The sequence below is a fragment of the Bidens hawaiensis genome, unplaced genomic scaffold, assembly GCF_021521415.1.
Source record: "Bidens hawaiensis isolate Kalapana, Puna unplaced genomic scaffold, B.hawaiensis_p1.1 tig00005453_1, whole genome shotgun sequence".
NCBI classification, from domain to species: Eukaryota; Viridiplantae; Streptophyta; class Magnoliopsida; order Asterales; family Asteraceae; genus Bidens; species Bidens hawaiensis.
In genome coordinates, this window is record NW_027491347.1 from 128,982 (window position 1) to 147,873 (window position 18,892).

Consider the following 18,892-nt stretch of genomic DNA (forward strand, 5'->3'; position numbering starts at 1 on the left):
ATACAAGGATATTTATTTATTTATCTTTACGAATCATGTTTTCACACCACCTATTTTTCAAAAATACATATTATTTCCACTCTGATTCCCCTTTCAAATAAAGAAGAAAGCATACATCCAAATCATCGAAGTCTTTTTCGATTCTAGAAAGCCACACACCAGGTAAACCATGTTTGGCAATTGGTTTACCATCGACAAGGTTAATGTTGTGTAAAGTTTTAATGTGTCTAGACCAAAGACTATTTACCTTACGTTTAAATCTCCACCATCATTTAGCAAAGACTAAAAGAGACATGTAAAAGTTTATTTGTTTTTGTCATTCTAATAAATTTTGTAATAAAGTTATAAAAATTAAAGTTTTCTATGAAAAACATTTTAAAGAAATAAAAACAAATATTTTCATTTACTAAATATTCTAATTAAGTTGCTATCTTATACCTATTCACCATATAAATTATTTATCATTTTAAGTTTTACTTTTTACGCTTTTTGTACTTACCATCTTTATTAGCGATGACAAATTCTTGATTCTTAAACACCCACCACGAACAACCAATATCAACCAACATGTCACAAGTACCCTTACACCACGTAGGAGGGCCCACTCACTGCTAAACCATCAAAAATGTATAACGGTTTAAAGAACCCCCTCCCCCCGGCAGGTTGATGATTTGGAGCTAGTCTAACGGCCACTACATATGGTTGTAGGGTGAACATGACACCTTTGGTAAATCAGTAGATACCGCCACAATTGTTTCGACAAAGGGAATATGCGACAGTTTTCGAGCTTTGGCTCACTTAAGGTATTACACCGGCTTAAGCCGAGCTTAGTAAGCCATGTAAAGACCACAATAATTCAATACCCTCAATAATTTGTAAAGACCACAATAATTCAATAAGCACATGTAACTAGGGGTGTTCAAAATACCCGAACCCGATTAACCGACCAGACTCGAACCAGAAAAGCTAATTCGGGTCGGGTTAAATAGGGTCAAAAAGTATTAATCGGGTTATTCGGGTTAACCCGAATTATTAATAGGGTCGGGTTCGGGTTTATTCCCGATTAGTGGTTATACTTAACTTTAAATACAATAATGAAATGGTGAAATAAGCGGCAATTTTGTAAGCTTTATAGATGAGTTAATTATTTTGCTTGTTCATGAAACGTTAAGCGAAAAGTTCATTTATGTTGTGTTCATTTAATTAAACGAACGAACATGAACACATGTTTCACTCGTTCATTTATGTTTGTGAACGTTCATTTATAATCGTTCATTTAAGTTCATTCATGTTCATTTGCATATTAATAGAAAATTATTAAATATTATTTGAATTTAGAAATTATATCACCATAATATGTTTTATATTTGTTTGTTTGTGTTTATTTAAATGCGTTCAGTTATGTTTGTTTATGTATATTTGTGTTCGTTAATGTATGTACATATATGTTCCTTCATGTTCATTTATCTTTGTTTAATTATGGTTGTGAACTATTCGTTGAGATTTTAAATAAACAAACAAGAACATGTTTAGTTTTTAACTAACGAACATGAACACAAAAATTTGTTCGATTAAGTGTCGTGTCTGTTAAAAGTAAAATGAACGAACACTGACATGCCTTTGTTCATGTCGATTCGATTCGTTTACAGGTCTATATATGATTTATAAGACAATTACTTGTAAAATAATTTGAAAATCAAGTGGAATGAGAAATTTCGCAACCTATAAGTTACAAACACAAAAAACAACTTAAAATTATAAAGTAACATGGTTAACCCGATTAACCCGACTAACCCGAAACCCGAATAACCCAAACCCGACTAACCCGAACCTTAATAGGGTCGGGTTGAGGTTCGGGTTAGATATTTTTTAAGGAAAACCCGACTAACCGAAACCCGATCGGGTTGACCCGTTTAACACCCCTACATGTAACATTGTAACAAAAGTTGTTTCACCACCACATGCTTGGAAATTGGAATACAAAAAGAAGATTAAGCAAGGCAAAGAGGCAATGCATTAGATACACAAGATCTTAGAAATGATCACCAACATGCCATAATTAGTCTTTTTATTAATTACACTCTATTATTACCAATTAACCACTCCTAGTTTAGCCTCTTTTACATAAGGAAAATTCCATACATACCTAATTAATCACACAATCACAAAACTATGCCTTTGTTTTGTGATCAACTCTTAGAGGTAAACCTTGGTGAAGATCTAACTTTCTGCTTGTCCAAATTAAGGGATTTCTTCTTAGAACCATAACTCCTTCCACCATTGCTTGTCACATTCCCTGCCATGCATAATTATAAAAATTTTAGAAATTAAAAGTTATCATAACTTTCTATATACACATTGTGTTTTGGAAACGACAGCGTGAGATAAAATAATTATAAATACAAAATTAATCCACATACCTCCTGAATCTTTGTTGTTTTGCTGAGTTGGAAGTTCATCAACACAGGAATCGTCTGCAACTTCTGTTTTAATATTTGCAGCCTCATGGTTTTGTACTGAACGGGTAAACCTCCTGTTAGTCACAGGGCTCGGTTTCTTGCTACTTTCATTATCATCATCGACTGAAATGCCCTTCGATTTCTGAATCTTTGAACGACTCCACCTCGTTTCACTTTTAGGGTTCATCTTATCTTGTTGCCCATCATTTGTACTAATATCTTTGTCTGATGATTTACTTTCAGAGAAAAGAGACTTCTTCAAACTTATACCTTGTTTAGGAGTAACTTCCATTTCCAAGGGTATTTCCGTCATTTTGGAGATGCCGTTAGCACCGGCGGACATCAAAGAAGCAAGAGCTGCACGAGCAGCTAGCGGGTTGAGAGGGGACCGGTTGTCTATAACTTGAACTTCTGATTCTTTTACGTTTGACATAGAGATATCTGTTTCTTTAACTGCATCAAGAAACCTCATAACAGTATATAATAAACAGATTTAAGATTAATCACATCTTCGGTTATGGATTTTACCTTCTAATCCTAGAATTTCATCTCTAATTCTTTTCTTGCAGCCATTGACCAAGTTCTTGATTCCTTCTATTTGTTTCTCCAACATAACATGTAGATCCATATCGAAATCATTGACAACATTAAGCGGTGGGGACAAACATGAGAGAGTTGAGTTATTTAACTCCACTGCATCTATGAAGGCTGAAATTGTTGGATGATTAGTTATCCTTTTGTCTGATAATCTCACTACTGAACTTGAAGGAACTTTTAAACTTTCACCATTCAGATCTTGTTGAAGCCATTTAATCATGAAACTGCATCTACACTTTGCCCTTTTTGAATGCCGTACCCTTATCACCTATTAAATTGTAGATAATTAGATTACGGATAACCAATGTTACCAAATTATTAATAATTTAGAACATATACCTTTTCTACCTCCGCATCAAAGAAGCCATTTTCAGACAGTGAGTCTTGACTGACAACAACATGATCGCCTGGTTTAACGTGAGTGCACTCATCATCTTGAAGAGGAAGTGAACGAGCACGAATTCGAATCATTACTTCCTTTTCAGTTTCCAGTATATCTTCAGAATCAGTATTTTCGTATTTTATAACAAGACCAGCGCCATTTGGACTGAAAATAAGAGATGTCACATATTTAATATTAGGTTTTACTATTTGCTTCAAAACACGTCTTTAACATTAATACAAATTTATTATGATAATCTCTTCATTACAACTATCAATACTAACTTGATCACTTCATTAAATTAAAATCATACAGATGTCAAGATTTAACCGATGAGCGGCAAAGAAGTGGTAAGAGTGATCTGTTTCTAATGGAGATAGATATGCTTCCCAATATGGTAAAGTAAAGATGTTCAATGTTGTTTATGTCACGCATAACAAAGTGAGTAGAGGCATTGTATCTTATTCTATCTAAATTATGTGTATACAAACTTGAGCATTCTAATTGTTGCAGAGTGCTAATAATAGTTCTAATCTAATTGAGCTTTTGTGATTATGCTTAACTGTATAATTTGAACAAACTGAGACTATCAGTGATGTTTTTTGTACTAAAAATGTAGGTATCGATAATATCAGCGATATTGACCGATATTTCCAGAGTGTTCTAAGTTTTAATTATCAGTTATTAGTGCTCAATGTTAGTGTTTTAAGTATTAATCAGTTCCTACCTGCTATGATTGTTAGTGTTTTGCAAGTTGCAAATGGTTAATTTGTTAATGGTAGGAAATTAGTGTTAAATTGCTATACTAAATCTTCACAACAAGTCAAAATTAGAAGGTGTAATGATCCTGTACGGAGCTGAACTTTCCTAATCTGGTAGACATTCAAACTAGAAAGAAATTAATAGGCAATTAACTTCAACGAATACTAGAAATTAATTAGGATAATCAATTAAATGAAAGTGAAATCAAGTAAGTACATTGGATTGTTTGTAATGAGAGTGACCTTAGATGGACTTGGCAAGGGTGCCAAGAGTAATCGGCTAATCTCATGGCTTCAAGTTCCAGCTCGAAGGCATCGGTGTTATCCGCCATTGATGAAGGCAGCAGGGTAATCGGAAAGTAGCTGTGAGTGGAATACTGAGAATGAAAGGTATGGTTAATAAATAATAATTGATTCAGACCAACCTTTTCTTTTTTAGGTACATAGAACTAGTACTGCTGCATACCGTTATGGAATTTGATTAAGCCCCATTTCACAGTTACAATATTAAAATTAGGAAAATGAAAATACACGTATCTACCCTTCACAATTTTCAAAATATGACTTTCAGATTAGAGTAATTCATAAAAAAATGTTAATCGAGTTATTTTGGCTAATATGCAATGAGGTAAAGGTGCAGGAGGGGTTGTTCCCTTGCGGGATTGGAAGGCCGGTACTTGGCGTGAAACTCATTGGTGGTGCTGTAAGCCGGGATGCGAGGTTTATCAGCAATTTGGCTATGAAAAGGGCATCTAGCGCTGTGGAACTGATAAGCTGCCTCCCAAGACTTCGGGATCCTCAATGCGAGCTTCTTTTGCTTCTCTCATGTATGGGAGTCGCAAAACTTTTGTTCGGTTTGAGAACGTGCCAACCTATGTATATGGGAGAAGCTGTTTCTATATTTGACAATGGCCTTCGAAGGGCGATTGAGGGCATCGTGGTCTGTGGGGGTCCATTCTTCGGGGATCTCCAATGGAGGTTGGCATCGCTTCCGAACCGTTTTGGGGGGTTGGTTCTATGTTCGGCCAAGGATGTATCTACATATGCTTTTGTGGCTTCGAGAGCACAATCATGGCGTTTTCAATACCATATTCTTCGGGGTTGTGATATTTATGGGTTGGACTCTGATTATGGGTGGGCGATGGATCGTTTATATACTTCACTTCCAGATTTTGATCTTAGCGGGTTCTCTAATAAGGACACCGCCCCCTAAAGCCCAGCATGTTGTGGCAAGTTCCTTATTTAGTGGAATCACCCAGAGTTTAGAAGCGAAGTTTGATCTATCCCCTCGCCAAAAGGCGGTGTTTGAATGCCTTCGAGCTCCTCGGGCTCAGGATTTTCTAATGATCATCCCCATTGAAGGATTGGGCCAACATATGTCGGGTTTGGAGTATCGGGCTATCCTTAAGTACCGGTTAATGATCCCTATGTTCCCGACTAATGAGCCTTGCCCAGTTTGTCGCAAGGTCTGTTTGGATTCTTTTGGAGACCATGCGGTGCATTGCAAAGAATTGTCTGGCTTTAAATACATACATGATTTGGTTAGAGATGTTCTATGTGATGTTCTTAAATGGGCAGGGATTTATACTAAAAATATAACAAGCCACAAATAAAGAATAAAGAGATAAGTGAAGTAAATTCCATCCCACATTGGTTGAGGAAAGAAATGGAGAAGGTACCACCATAGTATAAATAGGGTTGTAAGTTCTTGTCCCACATCGCTAGATTATAAAACTAGTGAGCTCTTTATAAGAAAGAAAATTTATATGTTAATGTTCTTATAAGACATATCACACCCAGTGATCCTAGCGGAGGGTGCAAAGCACCCGAAGCGAACGCGCACGGGCTCGGACGCAATGTGGCGCTTTGATGGCGCACTTTGCACTTCACACGCTCCCAAGGGCCGCCTTAGTATTTTTGTTGGGAATTAAGATTTTTTTAAAAATCCTTCCATCGCGATACGCGACGGGTTTAGATTAGCCATCGCGTACCGCAACGTGGAGGTTACGCATATGAGACACGTAGCCTGCCACGTGGCGTGCCACGTAGCAAGCCTAGGGCTAACTCAGCAAAGCTATAAGATGCTTCGTGATACGCGACGCCTTTGTCTATGGCCGTCGCGTACCGCGACGGGGTTCAAAATCAGCTATAAATAGGTTATGAACGGGACATTCATTCTTGCTCAAAATTTTCTTTTCTCTCGCAATTCACACACACACATATAATTACATATTAAATATTTGGTATAATACCCGAGTTATTGTAACGATATCCTATTCGATCGAAAGAAACTAATATACACGAATCCAAAAGCTCTACTTGTTAAGGTATAACATTGTGCTATCGTGTAAAATTTCTACTCTCGTGATTATGGTTATGATTATTGGTTTTATACTAATCTAGTTATACTACATTGTGTTTATCCTAGGTGCTTAATACCAAGAGGTATTCTTTAATTGTAAACTTGCAATGTGAGACATTCGAGTTTTTGTACAACTCACATTTGCGTGAGACAACTGTTTTTTCGACACTGTTATGTTAATTTCAAAACCTATAAAACTCATGACAGATGGTCTAAATGTTTTCAATATATATTTTTAAAAGTATTTTAAATACATTACAGTGATTAAGTCTCTGTAGACTTAAGGGATGGTTACTACTGGTATTGTGGGGTTTTGTATACAAGGTTTGCCTACTGGGCTATTACACGTTACTTATTGGACAAGTATTAGCCAATAAGTAATATGACCATAGTCATAGATACGGTCGAGTGACAAGTACCTTTCGGTAATTTGTAAGCAGGCAGATGTAAAAACATCTTAATGCTGTAACTGTAAAATGTGTCATTTACAAATGAATGTACTCACCAGTATTTATTGCTGATCCAATATTTTAAACATGTTTCAGGTGACTTGTTAGAGGCAAAGGAATGATGCCAGCGGGCTTCCAGCTTAAATAAGTGGCTTGTCACCAGAATAAAGAAACGTGTTTTGTAAATTAGGGTTTAACCCTATAAAAATTATGTTTGTATCAAAGGGATTAAATTCCCGGTTTATCATAATAATAATCATGGTGTTTTTATAACTCTGATAATTTTTCCTAACTACGGTTCTGATTAAATTTTCCGCTGCAAAATAATTTAATAAACACCGATACCACCAATCAATGTTTACGGCTCCCCTCCCGGGGTATAGGGGTCGGGGGCTGTGACAAAAAAGGAGGCCCCTGTTAATTTTCTCACGGATCCTCTTGAAGGGACTTCTACTTTACGACCGGCTGATATTCTTGTGTTCAGGTGGGCAGGGGGAAACAAGACTGTGTGGATCTTACCGGAGTGTCTCCTCTTGTTGGGCTCAGGGACCGTGGTTTTGTTGTGGGTCAGGCTGCGTTGAAGGCTGAATCGGGCAAAGTGGTTAAACATGAGAAAACTTGTTTAGAGAATCAACATGTCTTTTATCCATTTGCTTTTGATACGCTTGGTATTCTGGCCCCAGAGGCTGTGAAATTTTTGAGTAGGGTTCAGCGTGTCATACATCGAACCTCTTCAGCTCCTAGGTCCCAAAGCTTCGTTTTTAGTAGGATTGGCTTTGCTATTCAAAAGGGGGTTGCGTCGCAGCTTGTTACCCGTTTGTCTGCCACTTTATTGCAAACGCTTTGTAGTATAATTAATAGAAGCCATCAAGGATCTATAAAGTTTAACAAGAGAGAGAATGTTTCATCAATGAAAAACGAAGCTCAATTTATATGTTATAAAGAGACCAACTACTTTCTTTTTATAGGTGGTGAAGTATCATAACGCTTAAGTTGAAACATCATGATTCTAGATAAAAAGTTTGTTATTTAATGGTTATAATTGTTGTCGGTTATTCAATTACCATAAATAATAACTTCGTTAACACCAACAGCTCCTGCTGCCAACAGCCCCTTCAGCAGGAGCTGAGTTAGTTACTGTCAATTGCCAAATTTGGTGATGATGCACATGTTATTGATCACCCAAGTTTTTGTTGGTGCAAACTAACTTTTTTATAAGCCAAGTTAATGTTGATCACATATGCTACTAACTACAGTTCCTAATAACGCTCGGTTACCATTTATGCTCATTTACTATTTATATTAGGTAACGACTCATAATCTGTTCTCACTTACGATCAGTTACGAAACATCTTATCAATCATGTCAACTTGAAACAATTTCCAACGACTTTTAACCTAGCAGTGAGTGAAACTATGTGATGAATCACGCACACCCACGCCCATTATGTTATTGAATAGTTGGTTGATGCCCTGAACACAAGGATGCCCAAACAACATGCAAGTTAGGCATGTCTAGAAATTAAACTCACGACGTACTAAAAAACATATAAAAAGCAAGTGAAAATTAAACTGAATACTATATAATTTTTTTTTCAAAAACAGCTCATGCTATCTTTACTTTGTAGGTAAAAATACAATGGTAATGTCTTGATATTATATTTTATTTTATGTCTTGTGTATTTTTGATATATCTAATCTTTCTCTCCCATTTATTTATTGTTTTATACTTATCAAAAACGTATTTCTTTACTATTAAGAATTATTTTATTTTAAATTACATAAAGAAAAACTTGTTCGAGAAGAAATAAAAAGGTTATATAAATATACTTCAATTTATTCATTCATTCTATTTCTACGTTTCGGTGTTGATTACGTCAGCCATCAAGGTTTGTGCAAAAATGAACAAGTTTTTGGAGTCGTTGCGGCGGCGATCAGCTTCCATGGTGCTCTCGTGATGTCATTGCGGTAAAACCCTAATCAATTCTCCTCTTATTATTCGATTCATCATCAACCGTGCCTGCTATTTAACTTCTAATTAACACTCGACCTATATATTTGGCTTTATATACCTATCTGCGACCAAAAGTGTATTCAGTCAGTTTTCAATATGTGTGTTAATTGAAGGTTTTGGCCTTTCCATAAGGTTTAATGTGCTTTTGCGTAATTACTGAACCTAGGCCTGTAAAACCAAACGTTCGGTGAACTGTTCGACGGAAAGTTCGTTTATCGTTTATTTAATAAACGATTGGACATGAACACATGTTTTGTTTTATGTTTCTGAACGTTCGTTAATGTTTTTTTTATTTATGTTCATTTATTATGCCCTTCGTTTACATATTAACAGAAAATAATTAAATATTATCTTGAAGAGTCATCTACTTAATGATTTTATATCTGTTCATTTATGTCCGTTTATGTCTGTCTGTGTTCATGTGCATTTGTTAACATATGCTCATTTATGTCTGTTTATCTTTGTTCAGTTATGTTCGTGAACTGTTTGTATAGAACTTAAACAAATGAACATAAACGAATAAGAACATGTTTAACTTTTAAATAAACAAACACGGACATAAAATATGTGTTTGTGATCGTCTAAGTTAAATGAATGATCACAAGCATGCCCTTGTTCATGTTCGGCTCGTTTACAAGCCTAACTGAACCAAATAATAATAAATAGGCTCTTAATCAATTGAGATTTGCAGCTGCCCTAGTTTTGTTTTCTGTTCTGAGAGTTGTCTCTCTGAGTTTGTGAATTTAAGCATTGTATTATCAAATTTGAGGTTATAATACACCTAATTACAATTCAATATAATAGTATAGTTCTTTTTAGTCTTAGTTTAAATGATCCTTGATAATATTATTGAACAGGGTTGTGAGAAAGAAGTTGCTGAGGCTGCAAATGATGCATCTGATGAGGCGAAGAGTGAAAGCATCATGCGGTTGTCGTGGGCTTTGGTTCACTCTAGGCAACCGGAAGATGTGCAGCGCGGGATAGCTATGCTTGAAGGTAATAATAAAATAATATTGTAGATTAGTGTATCAGCATATGTAATTTGAAATCATGAAGCTAATTAAACTTGTGTCTGCAGCTTCAATAGTCAACACCAACAGCCCGCTGCAAAAGAGAGAGAAAATCTATCTGTTGGCGGTTGGATATTACCGAAGTGGTGACTTTGCAAAGAGTAGGATGCTCCTTGAACAAGCTTTAGAGGTTTACTTTACTTCTGTTTTTTTAATTATTGAGACAACAAATTATTATTGTTTTCAGCTTTTGATCTAATTAATAAAGAAGATTTAGTATGTACATTTTTAAATTCATATAATCTAGATTGCACCTGATTGGAGCCAAGCTTTGTCACTTAAGAAGGCGATAGAAGATCGCATCACTAAAGGTTGGTTTTCTATGTGTTTTTTTATTGTGACATTAGGTCAACGTGTGGTCGTAAACATTGAATTAAGTATTATTATGATTATGCAGATGGTGTGATTGGAATTGGTATTACTGCTACTGCTGTTGGACTTATAGCTGGCGGGATTGCTGCAGCGTTGATCAGGAGGAACTTGTTAACTTTTATGACTACATTAACAATTACATCACTCAACTTTTTTAAGGATTAATGTGGTTTCATCTTTTGTAGTTTACTGGTAACGAGTTATGCAGCCTCTTTAGTTTTAACTAGTGTTTGTTGCTTGGTATAAAGTATTTACCTTTTTTTTAATAATGCCGTACATAATATATCGGTTATTGATGCACCTTTGATTCTTTGAATCGTCGTTTCTGTGATTGAATTTTGTAGGTGCAAAAACGTATCTGTAGACTTGAATTTTGAAATGGTAGTAAGCTTATATGAAGTAATGACTCAATTCCTTGAAAAGGACAAATGTGCAATTCTTCTGCAGTCTGTTTCAAATAAAGTAATAAATGTGAATTTGAGTTAGGATCAGGCTTAGAGAAATGATTTGGGTTCATTCATGATTATTGTCTTTTGATAAGCTTAATAATTGTTAACGAAAGTATAACGCAAAATGTATATTACGTCACGTGTTCATATTAAGTCAGGGTCTTTTTTTCGTTCTTTATTAAAGGTGAAAGGTGATGATGAGCGTATTGGATATTGTTTTGTTTACAAACTTTTCAAAAATTTAAATTTGAATAAACACTGAGAAAATTCCCAAAATAAGCGTTTATGAAAACGTTTTTCATGTTTTAGATATCATTTGCAAGAAATATTTTAACCATAACTTTTTATTTACCACAACCCCTTAGGAAGTTAAGATGGCGTAACCTACATAACTTATCTATCTAGACGAAGCGAACAAACTTCTGATGAGTGTGACAAAATTTCATAATTTATAGCGTTTCTAGTGACATACGATCCTATAGAAGCTCACAGCCTCACACAGTGCTTACAATTATATAAAACTAGTATTTTGATGTCCCCGGCCGGTCCATTTGAAAGTTTCCATAGGTAGTTTTAAACTTTCAACTTATAATACAATGAGGATTTTATTGACATGAAAATCATAAGAAAGCTGACATCCCAAATTAACATAATGGCCATCTTAGTAAGTGGAAAACTGACAACCTAATTAAGGCATCATATACTTGCTCAGAACCTGGATAGATTTTGACAAACACAAAACCCAAAGACCTCAATCCGAAAAAGTCATCCTTTCACTCTGAGCAACTTTCAACTTGATAGATCTGTCATGTAGTCAACAATGAGTCTAAGTCTAACTCCCTCACCACCTACACAAACCATGCCAATGTTTAGTCATTTGGACTCAGTAACTTGGGTAACCACCAGTCACACTCCATGAAATAACAGTGCAGTAATATTATTATAATTACCTAGCACATTTGTGGTCGTTTGGAGGCTAAGTAAGTGCGAGCAACTCCAATCATCCTAAATATTTGAGCTGCACATATTAATGGTTTGGTTCATAAATGAAAAGGTTTGACAGACCCAAGAAAACAAACATCTCTTAAGCATTCCATCAAATATTGGTTCCTTAATTGTTGGAGCCACACTAACTAAGTTCATTGAAAATGCATGTAACCTGATAAGTTTCGGTTTTCGGTTAATGTACATGCCTACTAGAGTGAAAACAGTCACCAAACGCAAAACATCCGTTGAACAATTGGAGTGCAACACAACACACAAACATAATGACCCTCAGGTCTAAATGCAAAAATAGGAAGACCAAGTATAAGAGACAACAAACGTACCTAGCAATGACAAACTAAGAACACGACCCAATTTCCGACCGCCATGACCTGCGAAACGAAAACACGTTGTCGAATAAGCTAATACGAAAAAACAGAAATCAAGACATAAGACAAACCGGAGTAGAAGACGATTGAAGGAAGAGGACGACTTTCATAAGAATGATGTTTTTGTGTTTTATCAATCAGTATACAAAACCACAGACACTTGGCAAAGCAGAAATAAGGAGACAAACGTACAAACAACAAAACACATAGTACAGCACCATTTGCACATAGACGTAAATGATATATTATAAATGCTTTTAATTTGAACGAAAACAACCCAAATATAAGTAGGCACCAATGCAAGGTCAACAAACATGAAAAGATTTACAAAGCTAGAAACTTGATGCCTAGTTTGATAACAGGAAAAAAATATCACTTATAATATAATATCTATTTCATAATAACAGACCCTTCAAAAATGGCAGAGTGGCCCTGCTGCAACAAACTTCAAAAACAACCCCCCCGAGTTGGTCAAATCCGGTCAGCAATATAACGCCCAAGCGTATCGATCGGTTTATCAGAACTCCCGAGCCCCGCTCCCCTACGCTTGATCTTAATCCTTGCAAGATAATCCGCCGCAATCCAAGCAAAACTCAGATTTACCATTTCGCCCTCCTGATCAGGCTCTTGCAACTTCAGAGCTTTCTTCACCCAGACCGGATGATACGTGACTTGATACCACGTAGATGCTTTTTTCTCAAAAATCACATTTCTTTCCTCTTCAGAAACATGGTCAAACTCAGCACCGAGGTAGTCAAACACCTTCCGGAAATCCTTCCGTAAAGCACTATAAGCATGCTTGATTTTATCCTTCATCTCGCCTTGTTTCTTGCTACTATGCTTTGGCATCGACCAAATATGACCTGTTACAATTTCTTCTTCACGGGCCACTTTGTACTGCCCGAGAAGCCCATTTAGTTGTCGGTCATATGATAACTTGCATCCCCGCGCATCATTTAGAAAGCTTTCTGAGTCAGCAACTTCGAGGTCTTTATCATATGGTATACTCGGGACCTGGTGTTACGTCAGTGTCATAGAAGTTTTTAATCTGACGGTATAACTTCCCCAGAATTTTTTCAGATTTGTAGCTTTGGAATTCTTCTTTACCCATGAAATCAGGGTACAGTTTTGGCACTTTACCGGTTTTTGGGAAATCAACAGCTGTCGCTGCTAGTTCAGCTAACTTTATGCAGTTTTCATCAAGGGCCCCGTAATCAGTTAAGTCAGCATGAACAACATGCGCGTTGCAAATTGTCCCTAGACTGTCGTTGACCATGTTCTTTGCGAAGAACTCAATTATTTGCTGTTGGAAATAATTAATAATTTAGAATTAGACTTTTGTAAAGTAAAACAAAACCTCACTTTTAGCTTCAAAATTGGGAACAAACAAATTTTGAAAGTTGCATAAAACTTCAGAAGATAAAGAAAAAAGTTGCATTTTGGATGAGCAAAACTCAAGTCAGTCAAGTCAGGTCAAGAGTACACCACAGAACATAATTTGAAGAAAAATGACCACTTTGTCCTTAAAATATGCCCTCCATGCCCAATTCAACTTATTGAATACTATGCAGCTAGAAAGAGTATAGTAATAATAATAATAATAAAAGTTAATGGCCATTTTCGTCGTTTGCTACTTTCGTCATTTTAGTCCAAAATTTGTAATTTTGTCAATTTAGTCCTTATAGTTTTAAATATTAGCCAATTACGTCCCATCCGTCTAACGGCATCCAGCTATGCTGTTAGTTTAAGGGTATTTTTGTTTTTCTTCTTTTAATTTTGAGTTAATGGTCATCTTAGTCCATATGGTTTGATATTTTTACCAATTCAGTCCAAAGTTTAAAAATTTATCAATTTAATGTTCAGTTTGAGCAACAGTATACTCCATCAGGGGCCAACTCCTTTTACTAGGCGGTGTAAGATTTTCATCCCATGTAACAAAATACAAGTCGCCATCAAGGTCGCTTCCAGAAGCTTCATCCGTGTGGGGCCGGTCCCCCTTTTGAGGAAATATCAAACAATCAAACAAATGTTCCAAACCCGGAACATTAACCGCTTTCAAAACCCGAACATCACCCGGATGAAGACACGGGTTCTTTGCAATTATCACATCACCCTCGATAACCGTCAAATTCCTGGTCCTTTCACTAAACCTCGACCCATGTTTGGCAAAACAATTCTCAACCGACGGATTCGATACTTGAATAAAACACTGACCCTGTTCAAGAACCGCAAGAACCGCCAGCTCATCAAAACAGCCCATCAACCACCTCCCATCATTCACAAAAATTCTCGATTTTTCCCGTAAATCTTCAAGTTGTGCGACGCGTATGCTACTCAACATACCTCGCAAATGCGGTTCGGTTCTCGGGTCAAAACCCAAACCCAACATGATTGAAGCCGTGTTCCCGCTTTCAGCACACGAAGCGTTAATTACATCAAACGCCACTTGGGTGTTTTCAAGCATCAAATTCAACTTTGTAACCATTTTTATCTGCATGTCCCAAAAGACTTCATCTTTAACGTCCAATGCCGAGAGTAAGGTTATAATCTGTCAGTTTAAAAACCCAGGTTGTAACCGGGTCCAAGAACAGATTTCAAGAATCGAATGATCTGATTCAAACTTATCCATGCTTTTTCACAAAGCAAGTTTGAATCGTCCACCTTTCATATGGGGCCAGCAGGCGACAACACCCTTACAACCCGCGTACCGAATCTGATATGCGCACGGTTGATTATCAGTTAATTGCAATTTTTCAGCAACTTCAAGTGCTAATTCCAGTGAAATTTTCCCAATTCCATCCGAAAAGGTATACCCATTTCTTTTCACGTCTTCCAGCTTCATATCAACTTCATGTCGTGGGACCTCAGCCGTCGCGTATGTTGATGAAAAACATTGGCCCATTCGAGCTGCGCATTTTGCGACGTTCTTATTATTAAATCGTCCCATCCATGATATAATGCTTCTGCACGTAATCTTTTCATTTTCAGCAAAAAACCACGCGGACCGATCGCGAAGTTGGTTTGCCGAAAAAGCCAAAAAACAATGTCGTCGGCCAGATAGATGAAACCCGTTGGTTAGAATATCTTTTATGCGCCTAAACATTGTTGTGTTTCGTGCACTAACGCTTGGTGTGATGTCTCTAAAGATCGGGGCGGGGTAAAAGTTAAGAACATTATTGTTTAATGTTCGCATGCCTTCATCCATGAAGGTGACCCGTAAAAACCGATCGGATAAGTCTCGGTAGTGGCGAAGAACACGGTTTGACAATTCAACTTCGGGTGGCAACGAGTAGGCTTTAGTTGGAGTGATGAGTGAAGGGGTATGCACCCGCCTTAACATCGAGCGGGGCGGGTCAACCCACAAGATATAGACAAGAGGCTTGAAATCAGGATGTCATGAAGACACAAAGCCAAAACCTATGCGCGTGGCGCATATCACATATGCTCACGCATATCATATATGCTCAAGCATCACATATGCTCACGCATCACATATGCTCACGCATCACATATGCTCACGCATATCACATCTGCGCGTGGCGCATATCACATATGCTCACGTATCACATATGCTTACGCATATCACATCCGCGCATGAAACATCTGCGCGTGAGAATAAAGAGAAGACCTTGCGCATCCCCGGGATAGGCGCATAAAGGCCGCGCGTAAGCGACACACAACAAATGAGACAATAGTCTAATCCAAATCAGGATAAGGACAACCATGATTGTACTCATCAGACAACCTTCCAGAAGGTATCTTTTAAGGAATAAAGAATGTGCTGATGTTGACAGCTGCCAATGAAGGGTGGACAACTCAGCAAAACCCATGTGCCACCACGTGATGGCACATGGGTCAGGTGAAATACCTTGGTCAGAGAATAATCAATGAAAAAGCACCAGGTGTCCTAAGTACACGTGGCGCGAAGCAAAGGGAGGAGGCCAAAAAGGCCCTAATTGGGTCTGAGCCCAATCATTGGAAACCCTAATACTATAAATACCACACCACCTCCACAGTTGGGGGCAAGCAAGAAAATATATTCTAAGTCCCACTCATTTTCACATTCGTATCATCTTCTCCTACAATATCTTATTCTCACACCGGAGGGTTACCCCAAAGAGGACCCCTCTGTCCCTTTCTGAGGGGTAAGCTCAAGGTGCTGTTCGTTTTGTAGGTGGAAGAACTCATATTCCGGAAAACCATTGGTGATATAGCACACTCATACCCGAGGAACGTTGATCGTATACAAGTAAGTCGATTCATGCTTCTTCAATGAGTAGTCTTCTAACTCCAATGACATCGTTCTGCTCCAATTGTTTTTCAATCAGCTTTGGAGTCTTTTACAGCCATTCTTGAACGATTTTCAAACGTTTAAACCCGTCGTACAACGGGTGTCGGTAAGAACAGATGTGCTGTAAAGCAGCCATGTTGACTTCCTCGTGTTCACTTCTTAGCAAGTCAAACACTTTTTCGTGAACTGATGCTGATTTATGATGCATCTGTGTAAGACCGAATTGACCAAGAACATGACTTTAAAAGAGATGTCAGGCTTGTAATGAATCGAGGAAAATGGGTCGGGTAAGGCGAACCCAAACTCAGGCTCGTTTTGTGATCTGAGTTTTGTGCTACGCCGTTCAATGTGTACTCGTTGATCTTTCAGAAAGTCTAGAGCTTTCTTTACTTTCGACCCATCACGAATCCGGATCTTGACCCGGTAAGTATTGCACCTCCCTATCGCGCCACTTGGAGTGAAATCAGTGGTTCGGATCCATGGGTCGTCGTCATCCAACATCTCAAACGGGTACGTGTTCACAATGTCATCATCAGCGGTTCGATAAGATATTAACGGACATGAACCCAACTGAAAAACCAAAACCATGAACGACTCCGAGAAGTCCGTATATTCTTTCATATCGTTAATGTCCCGCACCAAAAACTCAAGTTTATAATTACACTTTATAACCGCGTGATTTTTTGTATCTTTGATCGCAAAGGCGGTATCTTTGGTGAAAAGAAACTTGCAGCAGCGGTCAAAGGGGTCAATAAGAAAGTCAACACCGAAATCAGGCCCGCACCAAGCGACAACAAAGTCATCCCGACTAGTCATCAATCCGACATCAACAACGACGTTTGATAACTTAAATGGTGATGTCTTTCTTCTTCTTTGGCTCATTCTGTAAGGGTTTTCCGGGCCTAAATTAACTTTTAATACATTGTTGTTAAGCACGAGCTGCCTTCTTCCAGAAGCTTCTAAAACTGAGAGGGCAGAAGCGGGGTCTACAAAATGCACAAAGGCGTGCGGTTCGACCTTGGCGTAGTCGTTGTCTATCGTGATCTGGTCAAGGTTGGCAGCAAAATCGGGTATGTCGCAGGTGGAGTTGAAGACTTTTTCAATCTGCATCTCCATATTTGACCAGATGTTTCCTCAAGATAATCTAAAAGCATCTGTGCGGTGACTTGGTTACCAAAACCACCTACACCGACTTGTGTGACAATCAACTCTCTATCGTTTCTTTCTGAGTCCATTTTCGTCAACTATTATTATCAAACCCGTAAATGATTAACACCAAACCCACAATACAATTATTAGTCGAAACTAATGCAGAATGATAAAAACAATAACAATAATAAATATAACCCTAAATTCAGATCAATAATAGCAACATAACTTATACAACATTTATTGAAAATGTTGATTAATATGCCAAAACCCCTCTTTGTGTGTTGCTGATTTAATGTTGGTTTTATGAGCAAAACGAATCAAAGTAAACTATATAATTAAATAATACTTGAAAATCATTTGGGAATTTATGATTATTAACCTTCAGTGAGTGAGTGAAATGAAGAACATACAAAGAAACCCTAATTGAATGATTAATGTAAAGCGATTGAGATAAAAGCACATAAAAGAAAGAAACATGATGATGATCGTACCTGATAAAGACCAGACCTTTGAAAGTGAAATGAATCCTTTGCTTGCTGTTGCTGTCTTCTTCTGCTAAAGGGTTTTGGGGAAACAACTGTTGGATAAAAGTATAATACTACTCTACTTTCTCTTTGGAGATTTGTTTTATTTATATATGCAAGTGAAGTAGATTCCATATACAAAACCATTTTTTTTAATGTTTTTAGAGCCGGATCAGAAAATTCTCGCTTTCGGCCCAAAATTTTGTAACAGTTTCGGAGTCGGGGCCTATGGTCAACAACGTTTTGTAGGATTACACCCCATGGTGGCCTGCACTGTTTTTGCAATCGGGCCTATTCCTTAATCCCCGTTAATTTTATCCGTTAAAATAAATGGAAAACACGTTATTTCACTCGATTAACCACCCCTGCAAGAAAGACCCCCTATTCACAATATACAACCCTAGTTGTCGCCTTCTTCGTATTTTTCATTCATCATTTTCGTTTTTTGTTCAGCAATTAATAGTTCATGAAATGGTCTGGATAATCAACGCAATTTTAGATACTGCGGCTTTTGCAGGTATCGGTTTTCTCATTTCATCATCTTCAATTGTTTAACTCCATTTAGCTTTGGTCCATATGCTCTGTTTTTTTAATATTGATTTTGTTTTTTATGAATTCTAGTTATGATTGTAGCTTAC

General features: G+C 37.3%; 2 protein-coding genes and 1 pseudogene across 3 annotated transcripts; 1 reads left to right on the plus strand and 2 right to left on the minus strand.

Moving 5' to 3' along the window:
- Positions 1 to 2,094: 2,094 nt before the first annotated feature.
- On the minus strand, positions 2,095 to 4,592 carry LOC143629689 (uncharacterized). Of its 2 annotated transcripts, XM_077098898.1 has the most exons (6): positions 4,443 to 4,592; positions 3,396 to 3,603; positions 3,246 to 3,324; positions 2,988 to 3,167; positions 2,421 to 2,912; positions 2,095 to 2,296 (listed from the first exon to the last, which is right to left on the minus strand). In XM_077098898.1, the coding sequence occupies exons 1-6, from the start codon at positions 4,529 to 4,531 to the stop codon at positions 2,190 to 2,192; spliced, it is 1,155 nt and encodes a 384-aa protein (XP_076955013.1). In that variant the 5' UTR covers positions 4,532 to 4,592; the 3' UTR covers positions 2,095 to 2,189. The 2 variants fall into 2 exon arrangements, with proteins under 2 accessions (XP_076955013.1, XP_076955012.1); XM_077098897.1 differs by having other exon boundaries at positions 2,988 to 3,324.
- Positions 4,593 to 8,938: 4,346 nt separating this feature from the next.
- Positions 8,939 to 10,759, plus strand: LOC143629690 (mitochondrial fission 1 protein A-like). Its single transcript, XM_077098899.1, has 5 exons — positions 8,939 to 8,977; positions 9,881 to 10,019; positions 10,102 to 10,223; positions 10,341 to 10,404; positions 10,491 to 10,759. The coding sequence occupies exons 2-5, from the start codon at positions 9,947 to 9,949 to the stop codon at positions 10,628 to 10,630; spliced, it is 399 nt and encodes a 132-aa protein (XP_076955014.1). The 5' UTR covers positions 8,939 to 8,977; positions 9,881 to 9,946; the 3' UTR covers positions 10,631 to 10,759.
- Positions 10,760 to 12,517: 1,758 nt separating this feature from the next.
- LOC143629767 (RNA-dependent RNA polymerase 6-like) lies at positions 12,518 to 17,963 on the minus strand (annotated as a pseudogene).
- Between the last annotated feature and the right edge of the window lie 929 nt (positions 17,964 to 18,892).

Bases quoted from the DNA above. Each gene is read 5' to 3' on its own strand.
- LOC143629689 (XM_077098897.1), bottom strand. From the start codon at position 4,531: ATGGCGGATAACACCGATGCCTTCGAGCTGGAACTTGAAGCCATGAGA. The intron at 3,604-4,442 runs GTCACTCTCATT...TCTTATTTTCAG, and splicing joins CCTTGCCAAGTCCATCTAAG to TCCAAATGGCGCTGGTCTTG. The intron at 3,325-3,395 runs GTATATGTTCTA...ACAATTTAATAG, and splicing joins TTGATGCGGAGGTAGAAAAG to GTGATAAGGGTACGGCATTC.
- LOC143629690 (XM_077098899.1), top strand. From the start codon at position 9,947: ATGCGGTTGTCGTGGGCTTTGGTTCACTCTAGGCAACCGGAAGATGTG. The intron at 10,020-10,101 runs GTAATAATAAAA...TTGTGTCTGCAG, and splicing joins CGGGATAGCTATGCTTGAAG to CTTCAATAGTCAACACCAAC. The intron at 10,405-10,490 runs GTTGGTTTTCTA...ATGATTATGCAG, and splicing joins AGAAGATCGCATCACTAAAG to ATGGTGTGATTGGAATTGGT.